Source organism: Colletes gigas, unplaced genomic scaffold, assembly GCF_013123115.1.
Source record: "Colletes gigas isolate AHSC1104 unplaced genomic scaffold, ASM1312311v1 Colletes_gigas_Sc00028, whole genome shotgun sequence".
NCBI lineage: Eukaryota > Metazoa > Arthropoda > Insecta > Hymenoptera > Colletidae > Colletes > Colletes gigas.
In genome coordinates, this window is record NW_025106657.1 from 465,224 (window position 1) to 490,392 (window position 25,169).

A 25,169-nucleotide genomic window follows, 5' to 3' on the forward strand; every position below is an offset into this window, starting at 1 on the left:
CCCGTACTACCGAAGCGTCGCGCTGGTCTAATCTTTCCACTCGCGCGAAACTTTTCACAACGAACGACAGACAGTATTTGTACACCCAATATTGTCCCAATAAATTTAAAATTTAAAGGAACGATTTATAAACAGCGGTCATTACTCGTCTTTACTGGGAGCACAATGTCTCTGACAAATAACGTAATTATTAGGTCGTCTCATATGTTTATATCGAGTTTTGTACTGCAATTTAAAGCAATATTTTAAACATATAATGGAATTCTTTTATTAAAATATAGTTCATCGCTTTTCGTTAAAACGTTGACATTTTCTGATTGTTTACCTACTAATGAGGCTGGTGATTATTCTATTTCATTTTTTATAACGTTTGGTTTTATTATGTGCAATATGGCAATATTTGGTTATTATTGTATTTCATTTTTTATAACGTTTGGTATATTATGTGCAATATTTGGTTTTATTATGAATTCCAAAGTTCGAGCTTTGACACTGTATCTATTTGTTTCAAATTTCTATGAACTGTTGATATTAGTATGTTTCAAATTTTAGAAATCCTCTGAACTGACAAAGTTTGTTTTTGTTGGTTTGTAGGTTCAAACAACGTTCTTTGCCCAGATTAAGTAAAAAACAAAAATGCAAAATTTATTTATAAAATAAAATACAGTAGTACAACACGTGGTGAGACAAAAGACCATAATCCAAGGAGAGGCTAGAAGAAGGGAAAAAGAGGGGGGGGGGGGGCACAGCCCAACCATACCCAGAAAGAAAGATAGGGCGCGTTTGCATGTTCAACAGTTTTCCATTAAATTATAAATTTTATCATCCTCAATTTTAAAATGTCGAACGGTACGAACTTATGGGACGACTTAATATTTCGAGCTGTGAAACTTCAAAATAAAAAAGTTCAATAGTGGTGATGTTGTAACCTTCATCATAAATTAATATTCATTTGTTCGTGAATAATTTTTAATAAAACAATTTGTAGGTGTTGCAAGCTTATTGCAACGAAAAAGTTCAATTTACTCGATAATGTGGTAATTATTTGGTATTCTGGCTTCCTCATCTTGTAGATATCAATATTCTAACTAACTTGACTTTAGTTTTCGAGATATATGCAAAAAATTGTTATTACTCCATAAAATTAAATTTGAATACCACTGGTATTAATTTGCATCTTGTCTCATGTATATTAATAATCAGAGTCAAGAAATGGTGTTTCTCCATATTAAACTAAATTAAATTCTTGCATGCATACTTCATAATAACTTATAACGTCGTCGAATCATAATAAACTGTTACTCATTAAGACAATTACACTACTTAGAATCCTAAATCAAACTGACTTTGCAATATAAACAATACCAGTTCAGTGACGACGTACTTACACTTGTAAATGCGAAAGCTATTGCAGACTCAATCTTAACAATCCAATTTTTCCTTCTAAATACGAAAAATGCAAATTGATAAATTTTATAAAAGAATTTAACCTTGAAAAAGTCAAAGTACATCGATCCAGAGGTGTAGAATCACACTGTGGTGGTCGTGACATATAATTTCGTTGCACCCTGTACATTAATCAACACAGCAGTCGTTGATAAAAATATATTATAAGAAAATCTGACGCGTAAATAATTATTTCACTGCTATACATGGTTTGGACCACTTATATCCTGATTATATTATATCGTGACCCCGCCATTTTGTCGCGACGCGCATATTTTGCATCCCCGTGAAATAACTTTTAAAAAGAGAACAATAAGCACGGGCGGAATAAGAAAGCAGTCGTTTGGCAGAGCAAACGGCGGATAAAGAGGATTGAATCGAGTTTAGTCAACAAATTGAAAGATCGCTATGTCCGCTCGGCGCGCGTTTTACGCGTCGAATTCTTATTTCGCGCAACGTTATTGTTCCGGGCGGTTTATCGGCTTAGTCGTCGAGACAATCCGTCCACTCGGACTTCTACCCATCGGTCTGAGCGAAACGTACAATCTCGAGACCATTGGAACGCCGTTGAAACTCTTTTCTGTAAATTGTTTCTCCAGAAAGAGCGACAGAAGGAATGCAAGCTACGAAATTAACCTCTTCCAGCCAGTTTTGTACACGTTGCAATGTAAAGAGCTCTCAAGTTATTCTTCGAAACAAAATAGTTCACTTTTTTAAAATAATAATAATTGATATCTAAATACAATATAGGAAATCGTAAGGGTTATATTGTAAAACAAACTTAATTGAATTGTAACATTTTTGCTTTAGCTTCGAGGAACCAAGAAGAGATCAGTAGTTAATTGATATTAGAAAATTACCGTGTAATCCGGGAAAATTGTATTCGACTTCAATAAAAGGTTACGGTTACATCGAGGTCACAGTTTACACTACAACTATCAAAACACTCAAAATGACCTAATGACTCAAATGACCTGAATTTTTGACAATTTACCGTAATTTTCTATAACGTAATGAATAAACACTTATTTCCTTTTCATTATATATTTCTTTGGGATGAGCTCTACTTCAGAAAACAGTTTCGATGAAATATATTCACTATTATAGGAGTTATGGTTATAGAAACATTTCTAGCCAGAAATTATATTTTCGATAAGGAATTTATTTCTCGTAAGTGCGTAAGAATTCGAGGGTATGTCTATTCACCAAAAATCATTGTAATCGATCCCTGCAACTGAAAATAATTTTTTCAGAACGATTTGAAACACACGAAATTTCAGGGAAATCATTCATTCATGATCAGACATTATATTTTCGGTAACGAACTTTTTTCTCGAAACTGGGTAGGATTTCGAGGATATGTCTATTCACCAAAAATGATTGTAATTGACCCTCGTAACCAAAAATAATTTTTTCAGAATGTTTTTAAATTTTTTAATTTAATTTTGTTAATAACTTTTTAACGAAGACTCAATCGAGAAATTGATATTCTTGATTTTCATCTTATTTTGGCCTCTAGAATCTGCAATTAAAATTTTTCCCAGGGGTGGCCGTACACCCTGTATATCAAAGTGCTAGCGTACCTAGAATTAGAATAATTACTTCGCGTCAAGATCCTGCGTCGCGTCAAACATCGTGAGTCGAATTATTAATTGTTTCATGTAGTGAAATTTACTTTTGTGTATTTTACTTTCTTGCTATTATTTGGCGAATAAAATAAATAAAATACAGAAAAATAACAGTATGATAAGTATATAGATAAATAATTGAGCTTCATAAAGATATACCAATGGTCATCTTTTTTAATTGAAACTGAATAATTCACCAGTAATAGTACCGCAAATAGAGAACGTTCTCTGACCAATATTTATTAGAAGCTTCTTCTCGATTCTAAATCGTATCGGGTACAAGCAAATCTTCGTGCTATTTGTCGGTTGCACGGTTGATGGTATCACTCTCTGCGCGTATTGGTATTCACTGGTCGCTTCAATTTCCCGTGCCCAACAGTGTTTCAACAGAATTAAGTTTAAAAGCCATTCGCGCGCATTTCTCTTTCATTCGCGCGGGACTCGAATCCGCTTTTACTTAACGATCGTGATCGCCGTTGTCCAGCGATAAACCGTAGATTACCTCGACGAGGAGGCAGTCGTTTCGTTGCTGGGAATTATTTAATTCCCGTTCTATCCATAAATACCAGGATTTCCCTTCATCGGATCGAAAATGATTCGCCGTGCGCGCTCGTTGGAGCAACGCGGATGCCGTCTCCGCGTCTCGTATCTAGATGCAAAACTGCCGACAGAATTATTCCGTCGGACACATAAATCCACGATGTTGGGTCCATTCGGTGAATTTTTCTCGATCGGATCGGGCTGATGGAACAGTCAAGTTCAATCGTCGAATGGGAAACGAGTACCGGGCTCTCACTCGCCACCAAAAAATAAGGCAATGGTTCTTAACACTTATCATTTACCAACTATTATGAGTCAAATATTTCTTTTCACTACTTAAAGAGATCTGCTATAAAAAGATGTTTTTGTATATTTTCTTTGGTATTTTTTTTATAGAGAAACTGTTGGCTCCCACGAAGTTTGTGAAGCCCATTATTTAGCAAATAGAAAAGAAAACAACACTTATTTGCAAACATAATAATTTATTAACAATTCGAATATACAGGGTGTTCGGCCACCCCTGGGAAAAATTATGGCGTGAGATTCTAGAGGCTAAAATAAGACGAAAATCAAGAATACTAATTTGTTGATTAAGGCTTCGTTAAAAAGTTATTAACGTTTAAAGTTTTGTCCGTACTGAATTTTTTTCTAGAATGTGGGTAGGATTTCGGGGGTAGATCTATTCACCAAAAATTATTGTAATTGACCCCCGCAACAGAAAATAATTTTTCCAGAACGATTTGAAATTTTTTAATTTTGTCGAAAAATGTTACATCTTCTCGAATTTTTTTCTCGAAAGTGGGTAGGATTTCGACGGTATGTCTAATGATAAAAAATGATTATAATTGACCCCCGCAACCGAAAATAATTTTTCCCGAACGATTTGAAATTTTTTTTGCGGAAAAATTTCAGGGAAACATGTCAATGTATGGCCAGACATTACATTTTCGGTAAGGAATTTTTTTCTCGAAAGTGCGTAGGAATTCGGTGGCATGTATAGTGACCAAAACTGATTGTTATTGACCCTCGCAACCGAAAATAATTTTTTTAGAATGATTTGAAATTTTTTTTTTTGCGGAAAAATTTCAGGGAAACATGTCAATGTATGGTCAGACATTACATTTTCGTTAGGGAATTTTTTTTCTCGAAAGTGCGTAGGATTTCGGTGGTATGTCTATTGACCAAAACTGATTGTTATTGACCCCTGCAACCAATACTAATTTTTCCAGAATGATTTAAAATTTTTTAATTCAATTTTTTAGTATCTTTTTAACGAAGCCTCATTCAACAAATTGATATTCTTGATTTTCGTCTTATTTTGACTTCTAGAATTCTCCCATTCAAAAATTTCTCCGAGAGATGGCCAATTACCTTGTATGATGTGCCATAATATGCACATAAAAGATTATTTGTCATCGTTGCTTTAGAAGATGAATCTCAACTACGTTTGACGAAAAATGGATTCAGTACTGAATCACGAAAAATTATATCAACATAAGAATTTTCAAAAATACAAAAAATGAATATTCATTACATCACTTGCTGCACGTTTGCAGCACAGTGTCAGTTTTATGTATTCAGTAACAAATTTCGTTAATTGTAGCTACACGGCAGGATCGTCAAGAATTGTTCGTATGATGGAATTTTAGCGAACGTTATACACGGTCGAATATCGAGCGTTACTGCTCGATACACGGATATCTCGCAACGAATTAATTTCAACGACAGCTACGGACGAACGTTCCCTTAATTATAACGCGATTCGCCAAATGAAATGGCATTGTAACCGACCCTCTTGAACGATTGACAGATAAATTCAACCGGAGGTTCCGAAGGATCCCCACTGTATTAAGTGACAATATCTATTAAAGTGATTTGTCGACGATGTCGTTTCTGTTGACTTTTAACGTAAATTGCGAGCCGCACGACAACGGTGAAACTGGTTCTAACGAAGCGATAAATTTCGGCCAATTGGACACCCACGATTCACTACAGTGTCGGACGAATTTACGACTCGTCACCTAAACGACACGCTCAACAAGTCCAGACATTGGATGAAGGATAGTGATTGGAAGTTATGTACATCGGAGAACTGCTGTTAAGAGACATAGTAAATATGGGTACGAGCACAATTAGAAACTAACAAGGAACTTTCGTAAAATCCCCTCTCTTCTGATTTTTATGAAATTTTGTGCCCTTATAGAGTTACAAAAAATAAAGTTATTCAATACGATGTTCTCTATAACGTGTGATGAATGTCAATGAAAATCACACTAACGTTATTGTTTTAGACATCAAGAATTATAATTTCACAAAAAAATATCAGTCGATAACTTTGGTATAAGATGGTACAAGTGCATTGGACTCTAACGCGAAATCATAAAAATGTCAAGATTCGAATTTAAATGCGCCACGTGTTTCTGTGGTCTAGTTTCGCTGAAATTTTACACAGAACATTTTTCACCGTCACAATCTGGGAGGGTGCGTCAAAAAGTAATCGAACGTTAGAAAACAAGGATCACCCTATGTTTGGGCTTCGGTGAGTCGACCAGGCTTATGGCACAGACCGCGTTTTGTCTTCGAATCTTCGTTTAGTCGGCACACCACGTGCAATCTTTCAATATTCGAATCGATACCCATTCGACTTCGGATTATACACCCCTAGTATACATGAAGTGTCGATAGGTTTGGTGTTAAAATGTACGGTTGGAGAAACGCGGAAATTTTCATGACGAGCTCCGATAAAAGTTATCGGCGCTATGTTGCAACGTGACAGTTCATAAAGTATCCCCGGCAGAGTTTCGAAGGATGGGATCGCAAAATTCTCCGAGGTAGCGGGAGCGTTACGAGGCACCGTATAAGGGAATTATGCCCGGGGAGCAACGAGTGAGTTTATGTTAACAGCGGCGGCATCGCGGAGCTTCCTGTTCGCGTGTACTGGCAGCAAGCCACTTCCGTTCGATCTGCGGCATGCCGTGAAACGCGGGGCTGCTCCTCCCTCGAAACAGAGCGGCAGTCACTTAGGCTTCGGGCGCGTAAACATAAGCGCGCAAGAGCATCCGTCTAGGAATATGATGGTAATTTACGACGGTTTCGGGGATGATGTTAGCATCCGGGGTACCTGGGGGTCTCGTTGTGCCGGCTGCATCGTAAACGGGGCTACTTTTCCAGACGGTGTTTTAGCCCTCGGTCGATTCCGTTCCAAAGGCCCGACTCGCGTGTCGTTGTGTAAATTATGAGCGATTTCGCGGTTGAACGTAGATGGAATTACATATTCTGTTGCAACTACCCCGGGCGAGATTTGTGATTCGGTCTTAACGGGACGCGTAAACGTTCGCTGGTAATTCACGTGCGCTTTCGGCGCACGGGATCTCGTGAATTACACCACTCTGTGGGGATCGCAGAATTTATATAGGGAAGAGGAGACAGTGGGGACCCTTTGCTCGGAGAACGGTTCGGAATTCGAATCGATTAGGGTGTTCTAGAAAATAATGTTTTCAATGTTCGCTCTAATTGCAGGGTGAAACAAAAATACTCAATAATACAGGATATTTGGCCACCCCTGGGACAAAATTTAATGGGAGATTCTAGAGGCCAAAATAAGACGAAAATCAAGAACATCAATTTCTTGATTGAGGCTTCGTTAACAAGTTATTATCAAAATTATCGTTAAGAATTATTAATAAAATTTGTCCACCTGCATGAATTTTTTTCTCGAAAGTGCGTAGAATTTTGGAGGTATGTCTGTTCACCAAAAATAATTGTAATTGACCCCCACAACTGAAAATAATTTTTTCAGAATGATTTGAAACTTTTCAATTTCGACGAATTTTAACAACCTATGATTTTTCTTAAAAATTCGTTTTTCATTTTTAATAAATTTGGTTGGCGCTGTACGGAAATGTTCTCTAACACTTTTTTGTAGGTACCCATGAGCTCTACTTCCCTACTAAATTTCAATCAGATACGTTCATTATTGTAGAAGTTATGGTCGTTTGAAAATTGGACCATTTTTATGAGGTTTATCTAACTTTACGGGGTCAAGGAACAAGTATTCCAATATTTTCAGAATTTCTTCATATTCTCTACTAAAATACACGTTATTTGCATTTTGAAACATTAAAATCCTTCAATCTGTTCAGAAGTTATGATGTTGTAAACATACGCATGAAATTTCAGGGAAACATATCAATGGTATGGTCAGACATTACATTTTCGGTGAGGAATTTTATTTTAAACAATTAAAAATCATTCTGAAAAAATTATTTTTGACTGCGAGGCTCAATTATAATCATTTTTGGTGAACACAGATACCCCTGAATTTCTACCCACTTTCGAGAAAAAAATTCGAGTAGGAATCGAAATTTTTAGACGAAATTAAAAAATTTCAAATCGTTCTAAAAAAATTATTCTCGGTTGTGGGGGTCAATTACAATCATTTTTGGTCAATAGACATATCCCCGAAATCCTACCAACTTTTTAGAAAAAAATTCGAGGATGTGTGAAATCTTTCGATAAAATTAAAAAATTTCGCAAAGGGTTAATTTACAAGGCTCGATGACGAGTGAATTGGCCTCAGAATTGTGAAACTTGACATCAAGAACTTGTCACGAGTCAGACACGTCATTCTATGGCAAGGGGTTAATTTTCAATCCCAAGCGTATCAGAATTCCCTATCACTCAAGCTGACAAACTGCTTCAACACCGCTTCAGAGAAAATATACCGCACACCTCGATGTCTCTACCGTTGCTTAAACACTCTTCAAAAGCAACTACATTGCATCTTCCATGGAGTTCTCTCGGTCTTTTCGCGCGATCAATCGAGCGTCTCGTCTCGCCAGTCGCGAAACAAACATTCGAGGAATATAATCGGGCTGGTTGCTCGCTCGTATTCGAAAGGTGGCCAAACGAGGGTGCAATCGCGCGATCGGTTCGCCTACAATTTTCCTCATTCCGTTTTCGAGGCTCCAGTGCACCCGGATAGAAGAAATACCTTATCCCGACTAGTGTGAGAATTTAGTTGAGCCCGGTTTCTAGGCACCCAGCCTCGAAGCTACCGGTTCCCCGTCGCGGATCCAGGACCCCCTTTGCTCCCCTCCCGCCCCCAGACGACCCTTATTTCGACACGCTCGAGCGTGAAGAAAACGGCGCGCCTCCATTTCGGATCGGGATATTCACGGGAAACGAGCTAAAGTGAATTTCTCGGGGAAATGGAAGACGCGGAGGAGAAAGGGGTTCTGAAGGAAACCGCGCCCGCTTATCTCTCGAAAACCCGGATAACGTTGCTCGGCGATTACACCGCGAGGATGCGCTACTGTCATTGAATAATTGCAAAATTAATCGGGACAGATCGCGCGATCGTTCGACGATGCACGAACTCGACGACGACTCCTTAATCCTAGAAATCCTCAAGAAGAGAGATAGCTTAGTCTATCTCTCGGAAAATCATTAAAACCATCATATTATTCTGTTGAGCATAACAGACGGTTAGGGTTCCAAACGTGTATTACTTCTATTTATTTATAGAATTTTTTTATGTTCGTACATTAGGAGTCAAAGTACTTTTTTTAGTAATAGCATCACTAATATTGATTGCTTTTTATCTCTGACTGTCACACCAAATTCCTGAAATTATCCACAAAACCGAAAGTATGTTTTTAGATAATTAGAAACTATTATACCTACAATTTGTTATAGAAATTATTTTTACAGCCTCGTTAAAATTTAAGAATCTTGTTTGGATTTATTTTCTTTAACATCCAATCTTGAGAATTAACTTGTTTAGCTTCTTAATGAAAAGTCATACCATCCATATGCGGCTAACGTGATAGTCAATGTGTTAAAAGGAATAAGATAACGTAAGGGCATTCGAATTGAATTTTACTGGATTGCATTAAAATAGCAGCAATTATACAGAAATCACAAATTTTGAATGAGAATTTTCTCTAAATAATATAATTCTTATTTGCTTACATCGTAATATACTATTAACTAGAATAAAATGAAGATACCACACAATATTAATTTTAATTTCGAAGAAAAAGAATCTTATTTGCAAAATATTATCACAGAATAAGCCTACGCAATAAATAAAAAATAATGAGATTACACCAATTTGTCGGATAAAATAGACTTTCATGTCGAAGTGCGTAATTGACGTCGCGTCATCATTAGCGAGACCATAATGGGACGTTACCTAGAATCTCCTCGGTACACGATCTCGATATCCAATAACGCAACTTCGTACTGGCCTCCGGCGATGAACGACTCATCCCCTCCCCACCCTCTGCAGTCCGTGTTTTTATATAACGTTAACGCTAAAGACTCAAAGTACTTTTAATCGCGACCTGGAGCCATACTCTAGCGCGCTCGCGGCACTCTTCGACTATCCGAGGCTTCTCTTCGCCCGTTGCTGCTACTTTCAATCATTGAAAAAGTTCGTCCGCCTCGAAAACTCATTTCCCTCCCACCAGGTCCCTTTTTTCAATTTACCCTCGGGCCAATCGTCGCTGACAGTGGAGCACCGTCGGCGCCGCTGGACGAAGGAGAAACGGGGACGGTACGACGATCGAAAAGTCTCGAAAGTTTCGAGCTAATTTGATTTATCGTCTCAGCCACTTGAGATTCGCGACCCGGGCTCGTTCCACCCCCTGACTCGGCGTCGTCGTTGCCGAAGAAATTAGGAGGGGTCAGGGATCCGGACGTCGTGAGGCACGGGGTTGGGGGCGAGGAAGAAACGAGGCCCGCAGATACCCCTCGTCGCCCAGAATTTATTATTGATTTCGTCGTTTCGCGCGACCCTGGTGGGGCGAAGGGTGGCTGGTTACGATTGATAAAGAACACCCCTCCTTGGCTCTTGCGACTTTCACTTCGATGGGAATCGGCGGGAAGAATGGGAGCTTCTTCGGCAAAAGACTCCCCCCCGAATCTTTCGAGTATTCCGCCGTCCGGTTATTATGTTTCATTGTTCTCGGTATAATTCGAGAATTCCTCTCGTCGCGATCTTCCACCGCTGTGCACCTAATTTTTCCTCTTATGGACCTCTTGGATCCTTCCCTTCTTTGGGAGTCGTGTTCAGTTTGATTAGCGACGAGATCGATTCAACTGTGTTTTGATACCGATAAGGATTAATTTGCGATAAGTTCGTAATAGTTTCGTTCTGGGCTTGCTAATGGATATCAGTCGAGGAGTGTACTTGTGAGAGAACGTAGCCCTCTGCTGGCGAGTGCGGGAAGTGTCGACACAATTTCCTCGACTGTCCACCATTTTATTCGTCTAATAATAAACATAGTGAAATAAAGATAATGCGTCGATACTAAATCAGACGTCGGGACATTGAATAGTCGGTTGAGTACTTCGTGAGAGAGCGTAGCCCTCTGCTGGCGGGTACGACAAGTGTCGCCACAGTACCAACTTCATAAATATTAAAAAACCAGAATTTCTGTTATTAATTTAACTTGGGCAGAAAAAGGAACGTAATAAAAAGTATAAAATAGGAAATAAGAGAACAGTAAATAATAAAATATTAAAGTACTTCGCTGATGAGAAAAATTAAATAAAATAAGTAGCTTAAATGATGTTTGGAGACAAGTATTGTAGAAACAGAATCGACAGTTGAACCATAAAGAGTATTATCGTTGGTAATGCTCAACATTTAGTTCGAGGGAGTTACCAGTTAGTAAAAAATCGCAGAGAGGGGGGTTATAGTAATAAGTCAAGCTGTGGGAAAAAGAATCGTGGTATCATGATATATGAGATCAAACAGGTCCTTGTAGCATCTGATAGAAAAAGTTTATCGCAGAGATGACCATGATTTGTAAGAGAAAATTCGTATAAATAAGATGGCGTTGCTGTAAAAGGATTTAAAGATACAGAATCAGATTGCTTTATAGGCAATTAGACAGGAATTTTATACTAGTTGTATACGAGTACAGGGTCTCTTATTTGGCCAAGGATATTCGTTCATAACTGACATCCTGGCTCAGTAATTGAGTGTTCAAATTAGCTTCCTAATTATTAGCAGCTACTAAGGATGTCGATGCGTTAGGTACAGTCGACTCTGAGTTCATTAATGTACGCTTTCATGTTAGCGGACAATCAAATATTAGTTTAAGTAGCTTAATTTGCGTAGGTTATTTCAATTGTTAGTTCGTAACTTGATAATGGTGCTTCGTTTGTTAAAGGTAAATCTCTCTAACTTTCGACGTGAGAATTTGGAGCTAATAGATTCTGACCACGTTTGTGAATTATTTAGGGTACCTTGTTGTATTTCTCAACGGAGGAAGGGAACCAAATTGGTGTTATAATTGGAGTTCGGACGACAGGTAGAACATCACTGATGATAACGAACAGGAACAGGATCCTTCTGGGACACTGTTACATTGTTCGTTTAGAGAGACAGATGATAGTTGTTTAATTCGACTCGTGTCTTTCTTTCATGGATAACGTAGTTTCATAGTATCTCTATAATCCGCTGTTTCTACGCCAGTCCAAGGAATGGTATATTACTTTCTAAATTAATTAGGTGATTACGTGAAGAACAGAATCGTTGCAAGTCATTTTTCAAATTCAAAATCTCGTAATCTATACTTAACAATCTTCTTCATAAGTTGTTAATTAATTAACTGCATTTGTGCTTGGTTTTAACAACAGGAATAATCTTCTTCCCGTTTATTTGGAAGGTACCATTCTAAAGTTATCTTTCCGAACGCAGTGGAAAAGGTACAATTAAGAGCTTCTGAACCGACTTTGTTCATACCATATCATATCGTGCAAAGTCACGCATCAACGATTTAATTGCAATTCATATTTGCTCAGCTACTTTTCGATGGTTGACACAATCAACGATCGACAGTGGTTACGTCGGGCTGAAATCGTCCCTGGAGAGTCGCCGGTGTTTTCGTGCGTTTCGTTAACCGCCGTTCGCGATTACTGTAACCGTAACATTCACCACGTTCGCTCGAAGAACAAGAAACGCCAGGGGATTCCAGCGGATAGGGGGAGGATGATGGCGGGCGAACTTACCTAATCCTAAGTAAACGTCGCCACCTTCTCCAGCAGCTACCTGACTGATCAAACATTTGTCTTTACTACTCGGTTGATTAAACGCTCGCCGAGTTTATATTGCATTCGAACCGGCGTGTCATCGTTCGTTCGGCCGCGTATCGCGAAGGATCCGAGTTGGACGACGGGGATGAAAATTTGACGATCCAGCGAAGATAGAACGAAGAGATTTGAGAAAGGCACGAATGTAACGATTCCTACCAAGACGTTTCCGCGACTGCGTTTACAATGGAGTTATAATCTCGGAAAAATTTTAATGGGAGATTCTAGAAGCCAATATAAGACAAAAATCAGGAATATCAATTTGTTCATTGAAGCTTCGTTAAAAAGTTATTAAGAAATTAAATTAAAAAATTTCAAATTGTTCTAAAAAAATTATTCTCAATTGCAGGGGTCAATTACAATAATTTTTGGTCAATAGACACACACTCGAAATCCTACGCATTTTCGAGAAAAAAATTCGTTACTGAAAATATATTGTCTGATCATAATTGTCCGTTACCCTGAAAATTAAAAAATTTGAAATCATTCTGAAAAAATTATTTTTGGCTGTGGAGGTCAATTACAATAATTTTTGGTGAACAGAGCTACTCTCGAAATCCTACCCACTTTCGAGAAAAAAATTCGAGAAGGTGTGAAATTTGTCGACAAAATTAAAAAATTTCAAATCATATTAAAAAAATTATATTTAGTTACGGGGGTCAATTACAAGTATTTTTGGTGAATAGACACACTCTCGAAATCCTACGAACTTTCGAGGTAAAAATTCTTTACCGAAAATCTAATATGAGGACAGAAATGCTCCCTTGAAACGTTGAAAAATAGTATAAATTTGAGTGTCGAGAATGAATATAAAAATTTCGGCAGTCGACGTAACTGAGAGTGTTCCGTATTAGATGCGAGCCTGAAGAAAGGGGCAAAAATTGTAGAACGAATATCGAAGGCGGAAGTGGAGCACAGTGAATTCCGACAGAGAGAAAATTAAATGAAGGGGGCCGATAAGCATAAAGAAATGTTCGCTGACAACTGGGGACGAGCTAGAGAGAAAGGTACGTTCACAGAAAGGGAACCGTTTCTTTCGTTAGGAACTTTTGATTCCGAACGGAGGAGAAATGCGACGACTGACGAGAAAGAAACGAATTCTTTTCATTGGTATTGGCTCACCGGGGAACGTTCCCAGCGACTCCAAAAGTAAAATTATTGTACTCGTTTGTAACTTCGTTCGGTCGTGCATAAGCATTCTCCAGATCAATGATCTCGTTTCCTGGCGGGGTAGCTTCATAATACTGTTCTTAAAAAATTATTTCACATTTTCCACCTCCTTTGCAAATCTAGCTTCTTTTACCCTGATTGTTATTAATATCTTAATATTCTCCATTGTACCTTCTGTCACGATTTTTTAGTATAGTTTAATTTAATTTAGTTTTACTTTTGGTTTCCTGAAACCCTGCAGGGTTAGATTTAATATTTTGTATGTATATACATATAACACGTATACTGTCTTCTTTTATGATAAAGAAAATTATCAAATCATATCAGGAAAGTAGTGCTACGATACCTTGGAATGGAGTAGCTTTATTTTATTTGAAACTGATTTGATTCTGCATGACAAGATATAAGTAACGTATTTTCGTTCATTAATTTTCACGAATACTTATTACCTCTTATTTTCTATATTTAAAACTGGATTGACAAGGTGTAAATAATTTCTGTTTCATCGATCTCGACGAATATTTATTACCTGATATTTGCTTTCTACTTAAGACTGGTTTGACTGCCTGTCACGCGATGTGAATAATTTTCGTTCATCTGTTTTCACAGACATTTATAATATTTGCTTTCTTTCTCCACATACGACTGGTTTCACTGTGACAAGGTATAAGTAACTTTCGTTCCATTAGTTTTTATTTTCTTTCCTTACCAAGAATTACTCGACTACATACGCCAAAATGTAAATTAATTTTGTTCATGAATCTTGATTAATATTTATTATTTTTATTAGCTTGTTTAACTGTCTACAGTAGTCCCCAACCATTTTTGAATCAAACCTCATTTCGATGTTTCAAAAATTTCACAATTTAATTTTGTTTTCATTTGACGTCATTATTGCATAAACTAAAATATCGTTAAAGAAAATCGTTTCTTCTTCTTTGTACATGTCGAACCACTATAATCTCTATTTATTCGTGGACTATGGATGGCTATTGAATATATGTAACTTAAAGATTGCATCAATATGAAATTTTGCTATTCAAGAAGAGGAGCGCAGATATTTTAATTTTAGTCTCGATGAACGAATAAAGGAATACTTGTCGAGCGAAGCTCGAGCGCAGGTTTGTCAGCGCGTATTTACTCGAGCCTTTATACGCCCTATCGAGATTACTTCCGGGCAGATCCGCCCGTTTACATTCGCGTCGTCCCGCGTAGATCCCGATAACATCGCCGCGATCCTTACTCGTTGAATCTGGGAACCATAAAGCGCCGAATGATTCCGCTGGAATCGATTGCTTCCATGCAAATTGCGTTCTGAATATGAGCGACTGGGAAATCGTCCAAAAGAAAACGAATACCATTTTAAAGAGCTACTATAACTACAAAATTTCCTGTTGACGTTGGAAACACGCTACCACATAGCTGTTTCAATTGAATCGTGTATATACACTACTGATCAAACGTTTGAAGCGCCCCTCGATTTTTTATTGAGATCAAACATTTTATTAAAACTGTTATTAATTAGGCTTCTACAGGAGTATAATTTTGAAAAAAATTGTGGCTATAAAGAAAAGTGGGGCTATCACGTAGCTGTTTCAGTTGAATAACGTATACAGGGTGTTCGGCCACCCTTGGGAAAAATCATAATGGGAGATTCTAGAGGCCAAATTAAGACGAAAATCAAGAATATCAATTTCTCGATTGAAAAAATTATTTTTGGTTGCGGAGCTCGATTACAATCATTTCTGGTGAATACACATACCCCTGAAATCCTACCCAAATTCGAGAAAAAAATTCGAGTAGGTACTGAAATTTTTAGACAAAATTAAAAACTTTTTAATCATACTAAAAAAATTATTTTTAGTTGCAAGGGTCAATTACAATCATTTTTGGTGAATAGACGTACCCCGGATTCCTGCGCATGTTCAAGAAAAAAAAATTCAGGAAGGTGGACAAATTTTTCGACAACATTCAAAAATTTCAAATCGTTCTGGAAAAATTATTTTCGGTTGGAAGGTTTGATTATAATCATTTTTGGTCATTACACATATCCCCGAAATTCTACGCACTTCCGAGAAAAAAATTCCTTACCAAAAATGTAATGTCTGACCATATTATTGACATGTTACCCTGAAATTTCTTGCGAATCTTTAAAATGTCATAACTTCTGAACGAATTGGACGATTTTAATGTTTCAAGCGGCAAACAATGCGTATTTAGGCGAAGAATATGTAGAAACTGCAAAAATATTCGAAAAGTTGATCCTTGACCCCGCAAAATGTGAAAAACCCCATAGAAGCGGTCGAATTTACAAACGGCCATAACTTCTACGATAGTGAATATATTTCAATGAATCTGTTTACTGTAGTAGAGCTCGTGGGTACCCACAAAATAGCGTTAGACAACTTTTCTGTAGAGTGTCAAATAAAATTGTTAAAAATCAAAAACGAATTTCTAAGAAAAATGTGCCTAAATTTTTGTATAATTTGTGTAATTTTGAAAAAAATTCTGACTCTAAAGAAAAGTGGTTTGTGAAAAAATCTTCAATCTCTATTAGAATCATCTCCAATTACAATTTAGACAAAATGATTCTTCGTAAATGTAGTTAAAAAAAAAAATGTAAAAAATAAGCGAGCATGAGTAGATCTGGATGAAATCATTTATATAATAAAAATAAATCAAACATATGTATGAGGATATAAAGTTTAATAGAACTGTACATGTTGAGGGGGAATATAAAAAATTCTTGTCAAAAGATCGTTCACCTTGTTAATTTGTTAAAAATATTCTAATCTGGATGAATTAGTATTTACAGTAACGATATCTAGTGATGTATAAAAAATTCTCAAAGTCCATTTTCGATTTCCATGTTTACACGAATGTGCTTTCTATACTCTTTCTATTTCAAAATGGATGTTGAAATGTTAATTTTAAAAACATACGTAGCAATAAATGATGTTTTGGAAATATTTTACACGAGAGAAATAACATTTTTAAGATTTCATGATTTGTGGTATTATTAGTTTTTCTATATGAAACAAAATTATATTTCAGAGACTTTTATATTAGGTATGAAGAACAAATGTAATATTATAATGCAAATTTTATTAATATCACTATAAGTTATATTTTTGTGATTTTCATCAAACTCATTATTATGGTTAATAATATCTCTTATTTTATATATTTCACGATGTCAATATTTATATAAAATAAACTCAACCATCTGAACAGAAATTCTAAACAAAAGGGTTAAAAGATGAAGATTTACACAAAGAAATATTAAGAACCGCGACGAAAATAACAAAATAATCTTTTAATGTAACAAGTAAAAATATTCGTCTGCAAAGGGTTAATTCTCATTTAACTCCAGCTGGCTTGTTCCACCGCTGTTTACAATTTGCGGTATTAAACGCATACATTTTCATATTCCGACGGTAACAGTTCCCGCTGATCAACGATTAAACAAACGGTTTCAAAGGGAAGATTAATTTTCTGGCGAGCTAAAAGCCTTCAATCTAGAAACAATGTGTCTTTACTCTTTCCTGCGTTCGCGCATCACGCGCGCCGGTGGACGGCGGAATTAATCAGCCTCGGTTTATACAGTGGGCCGACAATGGCTTATCGAAAAATAGCGGCGAATTAAACGAAAGCCCCGACAAAAGGCGAGAAGACATAAAGGCTACAAAAGAAAACGAGGGGCGTGGGGGCTCGCAACATTCGCGGCCCAGGGAAAGACAGTGATAAATTAGAGGGATGCGAGCTGCATAGATGGCCGTTTGCCGGCGTTTAGTTCACATTTACTTGTTCGAGCACGAGCTAAATCGTCCGCACACACGACCGTCTACGTGGCTTCGCGGCCACCGGCGAACAGTCTGGCGAAATGCACGATATTCCGAATTTAACGTCTGACCAAATCGATCTTTTACTACTGGGTCCTTTAAAAACTTGCTGGCGCTTTTAATCTTAGAAAACACTGTTACGAAACAAATTTATTAAACTCCAACGCGAGTAATAAACTGTCATTTGACTAGTCTTTTCTCCCGAACTCAATAAATTACAAATACATATACAGTATTTTTATTTGTATCTCTTCTCTGCGTTTCTCTTTATTTTCTTATTTTCTTCACGTAATAACAAAGTTATATTATAATAATTAAGATAATTTGAGAATATTCGTACAATTCGAGGACATGAACACGCGTGTTTTTAAAATAAAAATTATTTTTACGGTTTTATTACTACTAGGAGATATAGATTAGTATTGATAATACGTTCCTCTTCTATCTAAACAATGCAATTTGATATGTCTTTAGCATGTATATACAGGGTATTCGGCCTTATTTCGAGAAAAAAATTCAGATAGGTGCCTAAATTTTTCGGCGAAAAAAGAAAATTTCAAATCGTTCTAAAAAAATTATTATCGGTTGCAGGGGTCAATTATAATCATTTTTGGTCAATAGACATACCCCCGAAATCCTGCGCATTTTCGAGAAAAAAATTCATTACGGGCGGAACTTTAATCGTTAATAACTTTTTAACGAAGCCCCAATCAACAAATTAGTATCCTTCAGTTTCGTCTTATTTTGCCCTCCAGAATCTTCTATTAAAATTTTTCCCAGGGCTGACCCAACACCCTGTATTTCTCCAATTATATTCTTCAAGAAAATGTAAAAAGAAATTGATTTTTTCAAAGATTCAGACTAGAATACCTCCTTAACAACCTTGTATTGTGCTGAGATTTTTCACTCTGTAGCGGCCATTATATAAAATCTTTCACTGTAGCTGAACTTTCCCTACGCTAATTATCTTCCAGTTTCGTTTTTCCGACTTTCTGCCCTATCTCTTTTTCTCCCCCTTTAGTATTAGGTTAAGGAAGTGTATATATTGAAGGGAGTCCTGTTAAAGACGTAGTCGCGTGCATAAACTTCAGTATCGTTTTAACCTTAATCTACGTGTGTGGCTACGTACCAACACACTCGCGAATAAACATTAATAATAGATTGAGGGGTTTGTTATTCGACCCTTCAGCCCCCTCAACTCTTTTCGGTTCAGTAAGTGCGCTAAGGAACGATTCTTTCATCCGTTTGGCGCGCAATGTTTCTGTTAACCAGCTGTCGTCGGGAATAAGGGAATGCGTCAGGCTGATGTCTCGCTGAAAATACTCACCGCATTTGCCTTGGAATGCCACCGTGATATTAACACCCTTCGCGCAGGCTTCTCTGTTCAGCTCGCAGAGGGATGGATAGTCGATCCCATCTGTGCCGCAGACAGGGCTCGATCCCTCGTGATCTCCTAAATTCGGGCAGGATTCCAAGCATTCGCAGGAGGCCTCGGTGCCGTCTCTACTTCGTACGCATTGCGAACCCAGTGTACAGTTCAGTTTTGCGCAGGGGTCCTTGATCGCTGTAACAAGAAATACCGTCGAGACGAGAGGATTAATAATCGTCGAAATCGTTTTACTGGAATTGTTCGGTCGAAATTTGAAGTAACATGGGCTCCCGTTTCACATTACTGCAAGCGGCGCGTGTTATAAATTAAACCTGTCGAAGGAAGCGTTTTATTTAACGTTTTCAAGGTAGTATGGTGCTTCCTGGTATCGTATATTTTTTAATCGAGGAAGTCTTTGTTTCAAAAAACATCAGTGCTATTCGATACTCATTCGTTTTCTCTATTGTGATGGAACAATACTTTTAATTTTACACTTTATTAGCGGATGGTATTTTCAATTTTATATTTTCGTTGGCCCACAAATCACTCATTTACATATTATATTTATGAATGACTCGTTATTTTTTTTTGATAAAATTTTGTAGATACATTAACACTTTTTTCTATGCAACGAAAATGATTAATTTTCAAGTTGAAATGTTAACAGACGAGTACGTTATAAGTCCTTGATGTCAAGTTTCACAATCATGAAGCTATTTGTTATCAAGCCTTGTATGTTAAAATTAACACATTTTTACATTAACGAGGAATTTGTAAAACAATTCTACTCTTTTTCGTAGCCATTCCTTGTACGAACAAATTTGAACAAAATTATTTAATAATTTTCATAATTTTTAGCGAGGTTACCAAACAATTACTGAATCAAATTTTAAGTTCTGTAATTTGCAATTGTCTGAAATTAAAGTTTTGGTCTGTTAGTCAACGTATTAAAGATAGATATGAATTTCTTTTATAATAGACAAGATTAAAAATCTTACTCACTTATCTAGATATTGTCAGTTATGGTGAATTCGAGAGAATATTCCCAAATGTTTAATATGAAATGATATAATGAGTATATCAGTAAGTATATGTAACAGTCAGTTTAGTCATTCTTATCATCTTACGTTTTCAAAGGTTTGAACATTTTTGTGAAGCAATTAACCAAGAACGATCCTGCTTCCTTTGTCAGGATACAGACCACCATTCTCAATATCTGACGAGAGACACCCCCTACACATCTTCCTGAATAGAGACAGCCCCTATCCCCCTTGTCTGACCAAACACAGCGCCTATTCAACTTGTCTGGTCAGTGCCCATCACTATTCCCCTTGGCTGGCCAGTAATAGATCGTTAGGACTCGTCAGCCAGATTTTCGATAGGAATTCGATAATGATTTTGAGAACAATCCTCACCGACACTTTGTGTCACTAAATACTATGCATCCGTTAAAGATTTAACCCACCTTGACTAATACCTTGACTTTGTTAGTTATAAAATTTCTTTGCAACCGTTTGGAAATAAATGTAAAGACTGAAGCACTATTTAAAATAGTGACTTTACTGGTCATGTTTGACTACTGTAATGATTTCTAATTCTTGATTATAGAAGATATTAGATAGAGTGAACTATCTGACTTGGCTGTTTCTATTATTTTTGTTGTCAGTGAATCAATTCATTTCATCATGATTTACCTAAAAAAATTTCACTCTGTCTGCTGAACAACGAAAATAATATGGTTGGGCAAATTACACGATACATTATATATGCAGCGAATCATAGATCTGTTCGTGAACGAGTACAAATTTGTCATCCTGTTTTAAAACAAATTTCACTTTGCTAAGGAATGAAAATAGTATGAATGGACAAATTACACGACACGTTCTGTATGCATTGAATCATAGATTTGTTCGTATAAAGAAAAAAAACTTATTGTTTGTTTCAACTGTATAAGTTTTATTTCTAGTCATAAATATCACAATTACCAACACATATTTTGACATTCATTGTTTTAAAATATGTTAACAGAAAATTTTGGGTACCATTTTTAAGTTCTAAAAAAATTATTTTCGATTGCAGGGGTCAATTATAATCATTTTTGGTTAATAGACATACCCCCGAAAACCTACGTATTTTCGAGAAAAAAATTCATTACTGAAAATATAGTGTCTGACCATGACTGTCTGTTACCCTGAAAATTGAAAAATTTCCAATCATTTCGAAAAAATTATTTTTGATTGAGGGAGTCAATTGCAATCACTTTTTATCAATAGGCATACCCCCAAATTCCTACGCATAATCGAGAAAAAAATTCGAGAATATACTGAAATTTTTAGGTGAAATTAAAAAATTTCAAATCATACTAAAAAAATTATATCTAGTTACAGGGGTCAATTGGAATCATTTTTTGTGTATAGACATACCCCCGAATTCCTACGCATAATCGAGAAAAAAATTCGTGTAGGTACAGAAATTTTTAGACGAAATTAAAAAATTTCAAATCATACTAAAAAAATTACATTTAGTTACACGGGCCAATTACAATCATTTTTTGTGAATATACATACCCCCGAAATCTTACGCACTTTCGAGTAAAAAATTCTTTATCGAGAATATACTGTGTGGAAATGTTTCCATAACTTTTTAACGAAGCCTCAATCAACAAATTAGTATTCTTGATTTTCGTCGTATTTTAGCCTCTAGTATCTCCCATTGAATATTTTCCCAGGTGTAGCAGAACACCCTGTATACGGAGTTCAAAAATAGGAGATTATATTAACAAATCAGAAGTTGCCCATCTCTCGTGGGCCAGTCCTTCCGAAACTGCAAATCTCACCCCCTGAAGGTTTCTACGGGGGTGGAATGTTTCCAATTGGCAGATAAATGGGCCCAAATTACCCCTTGAAACTAATTAAGTATGCTGAATGGCTTAATAACTTTAGCGTATGGTAATTCCTATTGTCAAAAAACGTACATTTCCCAGATGACCAAATTAAATAATTTAAGTAACTGAAAATACACGACGCGTCCTACAATATAAAATGTTTGGAATTCCAAACAACACTCTTTGCACAATTTTGCCATCGTCCTCGTCGCTGAAATCTCCTATGGGGGGAATTCAACATCGTCTACAATCGCCGTCGATTGTTTTACAAAAGAATTGCAAAGCAACGTATAATTAAAGTTCACCGCTCGGGGGACATCGCGATATCGAAAATCGTTGTTCGTTCCCGCGACGGGGAAACGATTTTGCAGCTAGGATCGACAGCCGGGTACGGTTTTGATCGATAACGTTTCTTCCAGGGCGTCGCGGCCGTTCCTAGCATCAAACGTAATTACAAACCGTAAACACCGCGCGCGGCGTAAAGCGGCGTGAAATTAAATCTGCGCGATTCGCGATGAATAAAGTATCGCCGGGCGCGGGGATGAAATACAGTCGCCAGCAGGGCCGTGACCGCGCCGCGGCCTTTCGTCTCCTTTCTTTCCCCGGGATTTAAACAGATAAAAACCGCCCGCGAATATTCAGCCGGGCCGACGGGCTAAGCCGGTGAAAATTTTTAATGGAACCGCCGCGAAGGAATATAGAACGGTAAACCCAATTAAAATGTTCTCCCGGTTCATCGTTGATACGATATCGCGTTCCTCTTAAAACGGCCACGCGGCGGTGTGTACGTAACGTTAAGTGTGAATTTACATTCCCTTCCTCGGATCGATCGTTGGAAACGATTTACGGCTGCAACCATCGCACCAGAGTGTTTCGTTTATCCTCCGCGCGTTAGTGTCACCCGTTGTCTTTCGCTTTATAAACGGATCGCGTGGGGGAAGGAATTATTTCTTTTCTAAAAGATACACGCGCGTTTTATATGACTTCGTATTTTGAAAAATATATGTTTGGATTTCTGAACATTGTTACTGTCGAACAGCTTAGGACGCGATGTTTAATCATTTCTAAATTAATAGTACGAGGGTTTAAGACCCTCAAAATTACTTAAAGCGCAGAATTTACTTATTTAAATTTAAGGAATATGCAACTTTATCATCTTACTGCCTCAGTCGACAATAGGAAATTGACGTATACTAAAACGTATACTAAAGACACCTCCCATAATGGAAGTTTTGTATTTAAACAACTACCGAATAGGACGAACTCAAAATTCAAGATTTAAGGGATTAGATTCAGATTTTCTAGAATTTGTACGAATTGAATCGTTTATATATCCGCATTGAACATTTTCTGTTCACTCGTTTTATATTTATACAGGGTGTTCGGTTACCACTGGGAAAAATTTGAATGGGAGATTCTAGAGGCCAAAATAGGATGAAAATCAAGAATATCAATTAATTGATTGAGGCTTCGTTAAAAAGTTATTAACGTTTAAAGTTCCATACCGAACGAAAAATTTTTCAGCGAAATTAAAACATTTCAACCGTTCTAAAAAAATTATTTTTGGCTGCGGGGGTCAATTACAAGAATTTTTTGTGAATAGACATACCCCCGAAATCCTAACCATTTTCGAAAAAAAAATTCAGTAGGTGGACAAATTTTTCGATGAAAAAAAAAAAATTTCAAATCGTCCTGGAAAAATTATTTTCGTTTGCAGCAGTCAATTACAATCATTTTTGGTGAATAGGCATACCCCTGAAATCCTACGCAGTTTCGAGAAAAAAATTCATTACCGAAAATTTCATGTCTGACCATACCATTGACAAGTTTCACTGAAATTTCATACGTATGTTTAAAATATAATAACTTCTGAACGTATTGAATGATTTTAATGTTTCAAAAAGCAAACAACGCGTATTTTAATGGAGAATATGTGGAAATTCCAAGAATATTCGGAAAGTTGTTCCTTAACCCCGTAAAGGTAGAAAAACCCCATAAAAATGGCCCAATTTTCAAACGACCATAACTCCTACAATAATCAATGGATCTTATTGAAATTTAGTCTGGAAGTAGAGCTCATGGATACCTACAAAAAAGTATTAAACAACTTTTCTATACAGCGTCGAACAGATTTATTAAAAACCAATAACGAATTTTTAAGTAAAATCATAGGGGATAGCTGCTAAAATTTTTCGTCGAAATCGAAAAGTTTCAAATCATTCTGGAAAAATTATTTTCGGTTGCAGGGATAAATTACAATCATTTTTGGTGAATAGACATTCCACCAAAATTCTTCGCACTTTCGAGAAAAAAATTCAAGAATGTGGACAAAATTTAAAAATTTCAAACCATTCTGAAAAAATTATTTTTGGTTGCGGGGGTCAATTGAAATCATTTATTATATCAGGGTATGTGTATTCATGTGGTGAATACACATACCCTCGAAATCCTACGTACTTTCGAGAAAAAAATTCTATACCGAAAATATACTGTGTGGCCGGAAATGTTTCTATAACTTTTTAACGAAGCCTCTATCAACAAATTAGTATCCTTGATTTTCGTCGTTTTTTGGCCTCTAGAATCTCCCATACCAATTTTTCCCGGGGGTGACCAAATACCCTGCATATTTAAATTGTTAATAAATTATTTTGTTGGCAAATAAGTGTTGCTTTCTTTTCTATTTGCAAAATAATCGGCTTCACGAACTTTGTGGGATCCAAGAATATTTTTTGTTATTTCAAGGCCTCGAAAAAATTTTTAGCTGATGGAAAGATGAATTTTGTTGTCTGCGTTGGATTAAATATGTCAACGCGAATTCAAATTTACGCGTATATGCTATTTGTAATATTATATCTGGCTGATATACTAACCAGCTTAACGATATACATATATAAGCTTAATATTTGCTCATATGTTTACTTATATAAATATATGTATATCATGTGCTGTGTGTCATTAGTAAAGTGTTTCTGTATAAATCAAACAATATAAAAACGATGTGTGTATTACGAATAGAAGGGAAGATAAATCCCGATTATAAATAATATCGTACCGCCAGTAGAGGGAACGAAACCAGTGTGAAATAATTGTTATTTAATCGCAAGCTTTTCAGAGGCTGACGAAAACGTTTAACTTAATACGACTGGCAATTCCTGCTAGGATTAATTTTCCTTTGCCCCTACGAT

General features: G+C 36.6%; 1 protein-coding gene across 1 annotated transcript in view; it reads right to left on the reverse strand.

Annotated features, from left to right (window-relative positions):
- Positions 1-25,169, reverse strand: part of LOC122401789 (agrin-like) — a 154,236-nt gene that overhangs the window by 71,728 nt on the left and 57,339 nt on the right. Inside the window, exon 3 of the mRNA XM_043404144.1 lies at positions 19,059-19,295. Within this exon, the coding sequence (XP_043260079.1) occupies positions 19,059-19,295 (237 nt within the window). The remainder of the gene's footprint in view (positions 1-19,058; positions 19,296-25,169) is intronic.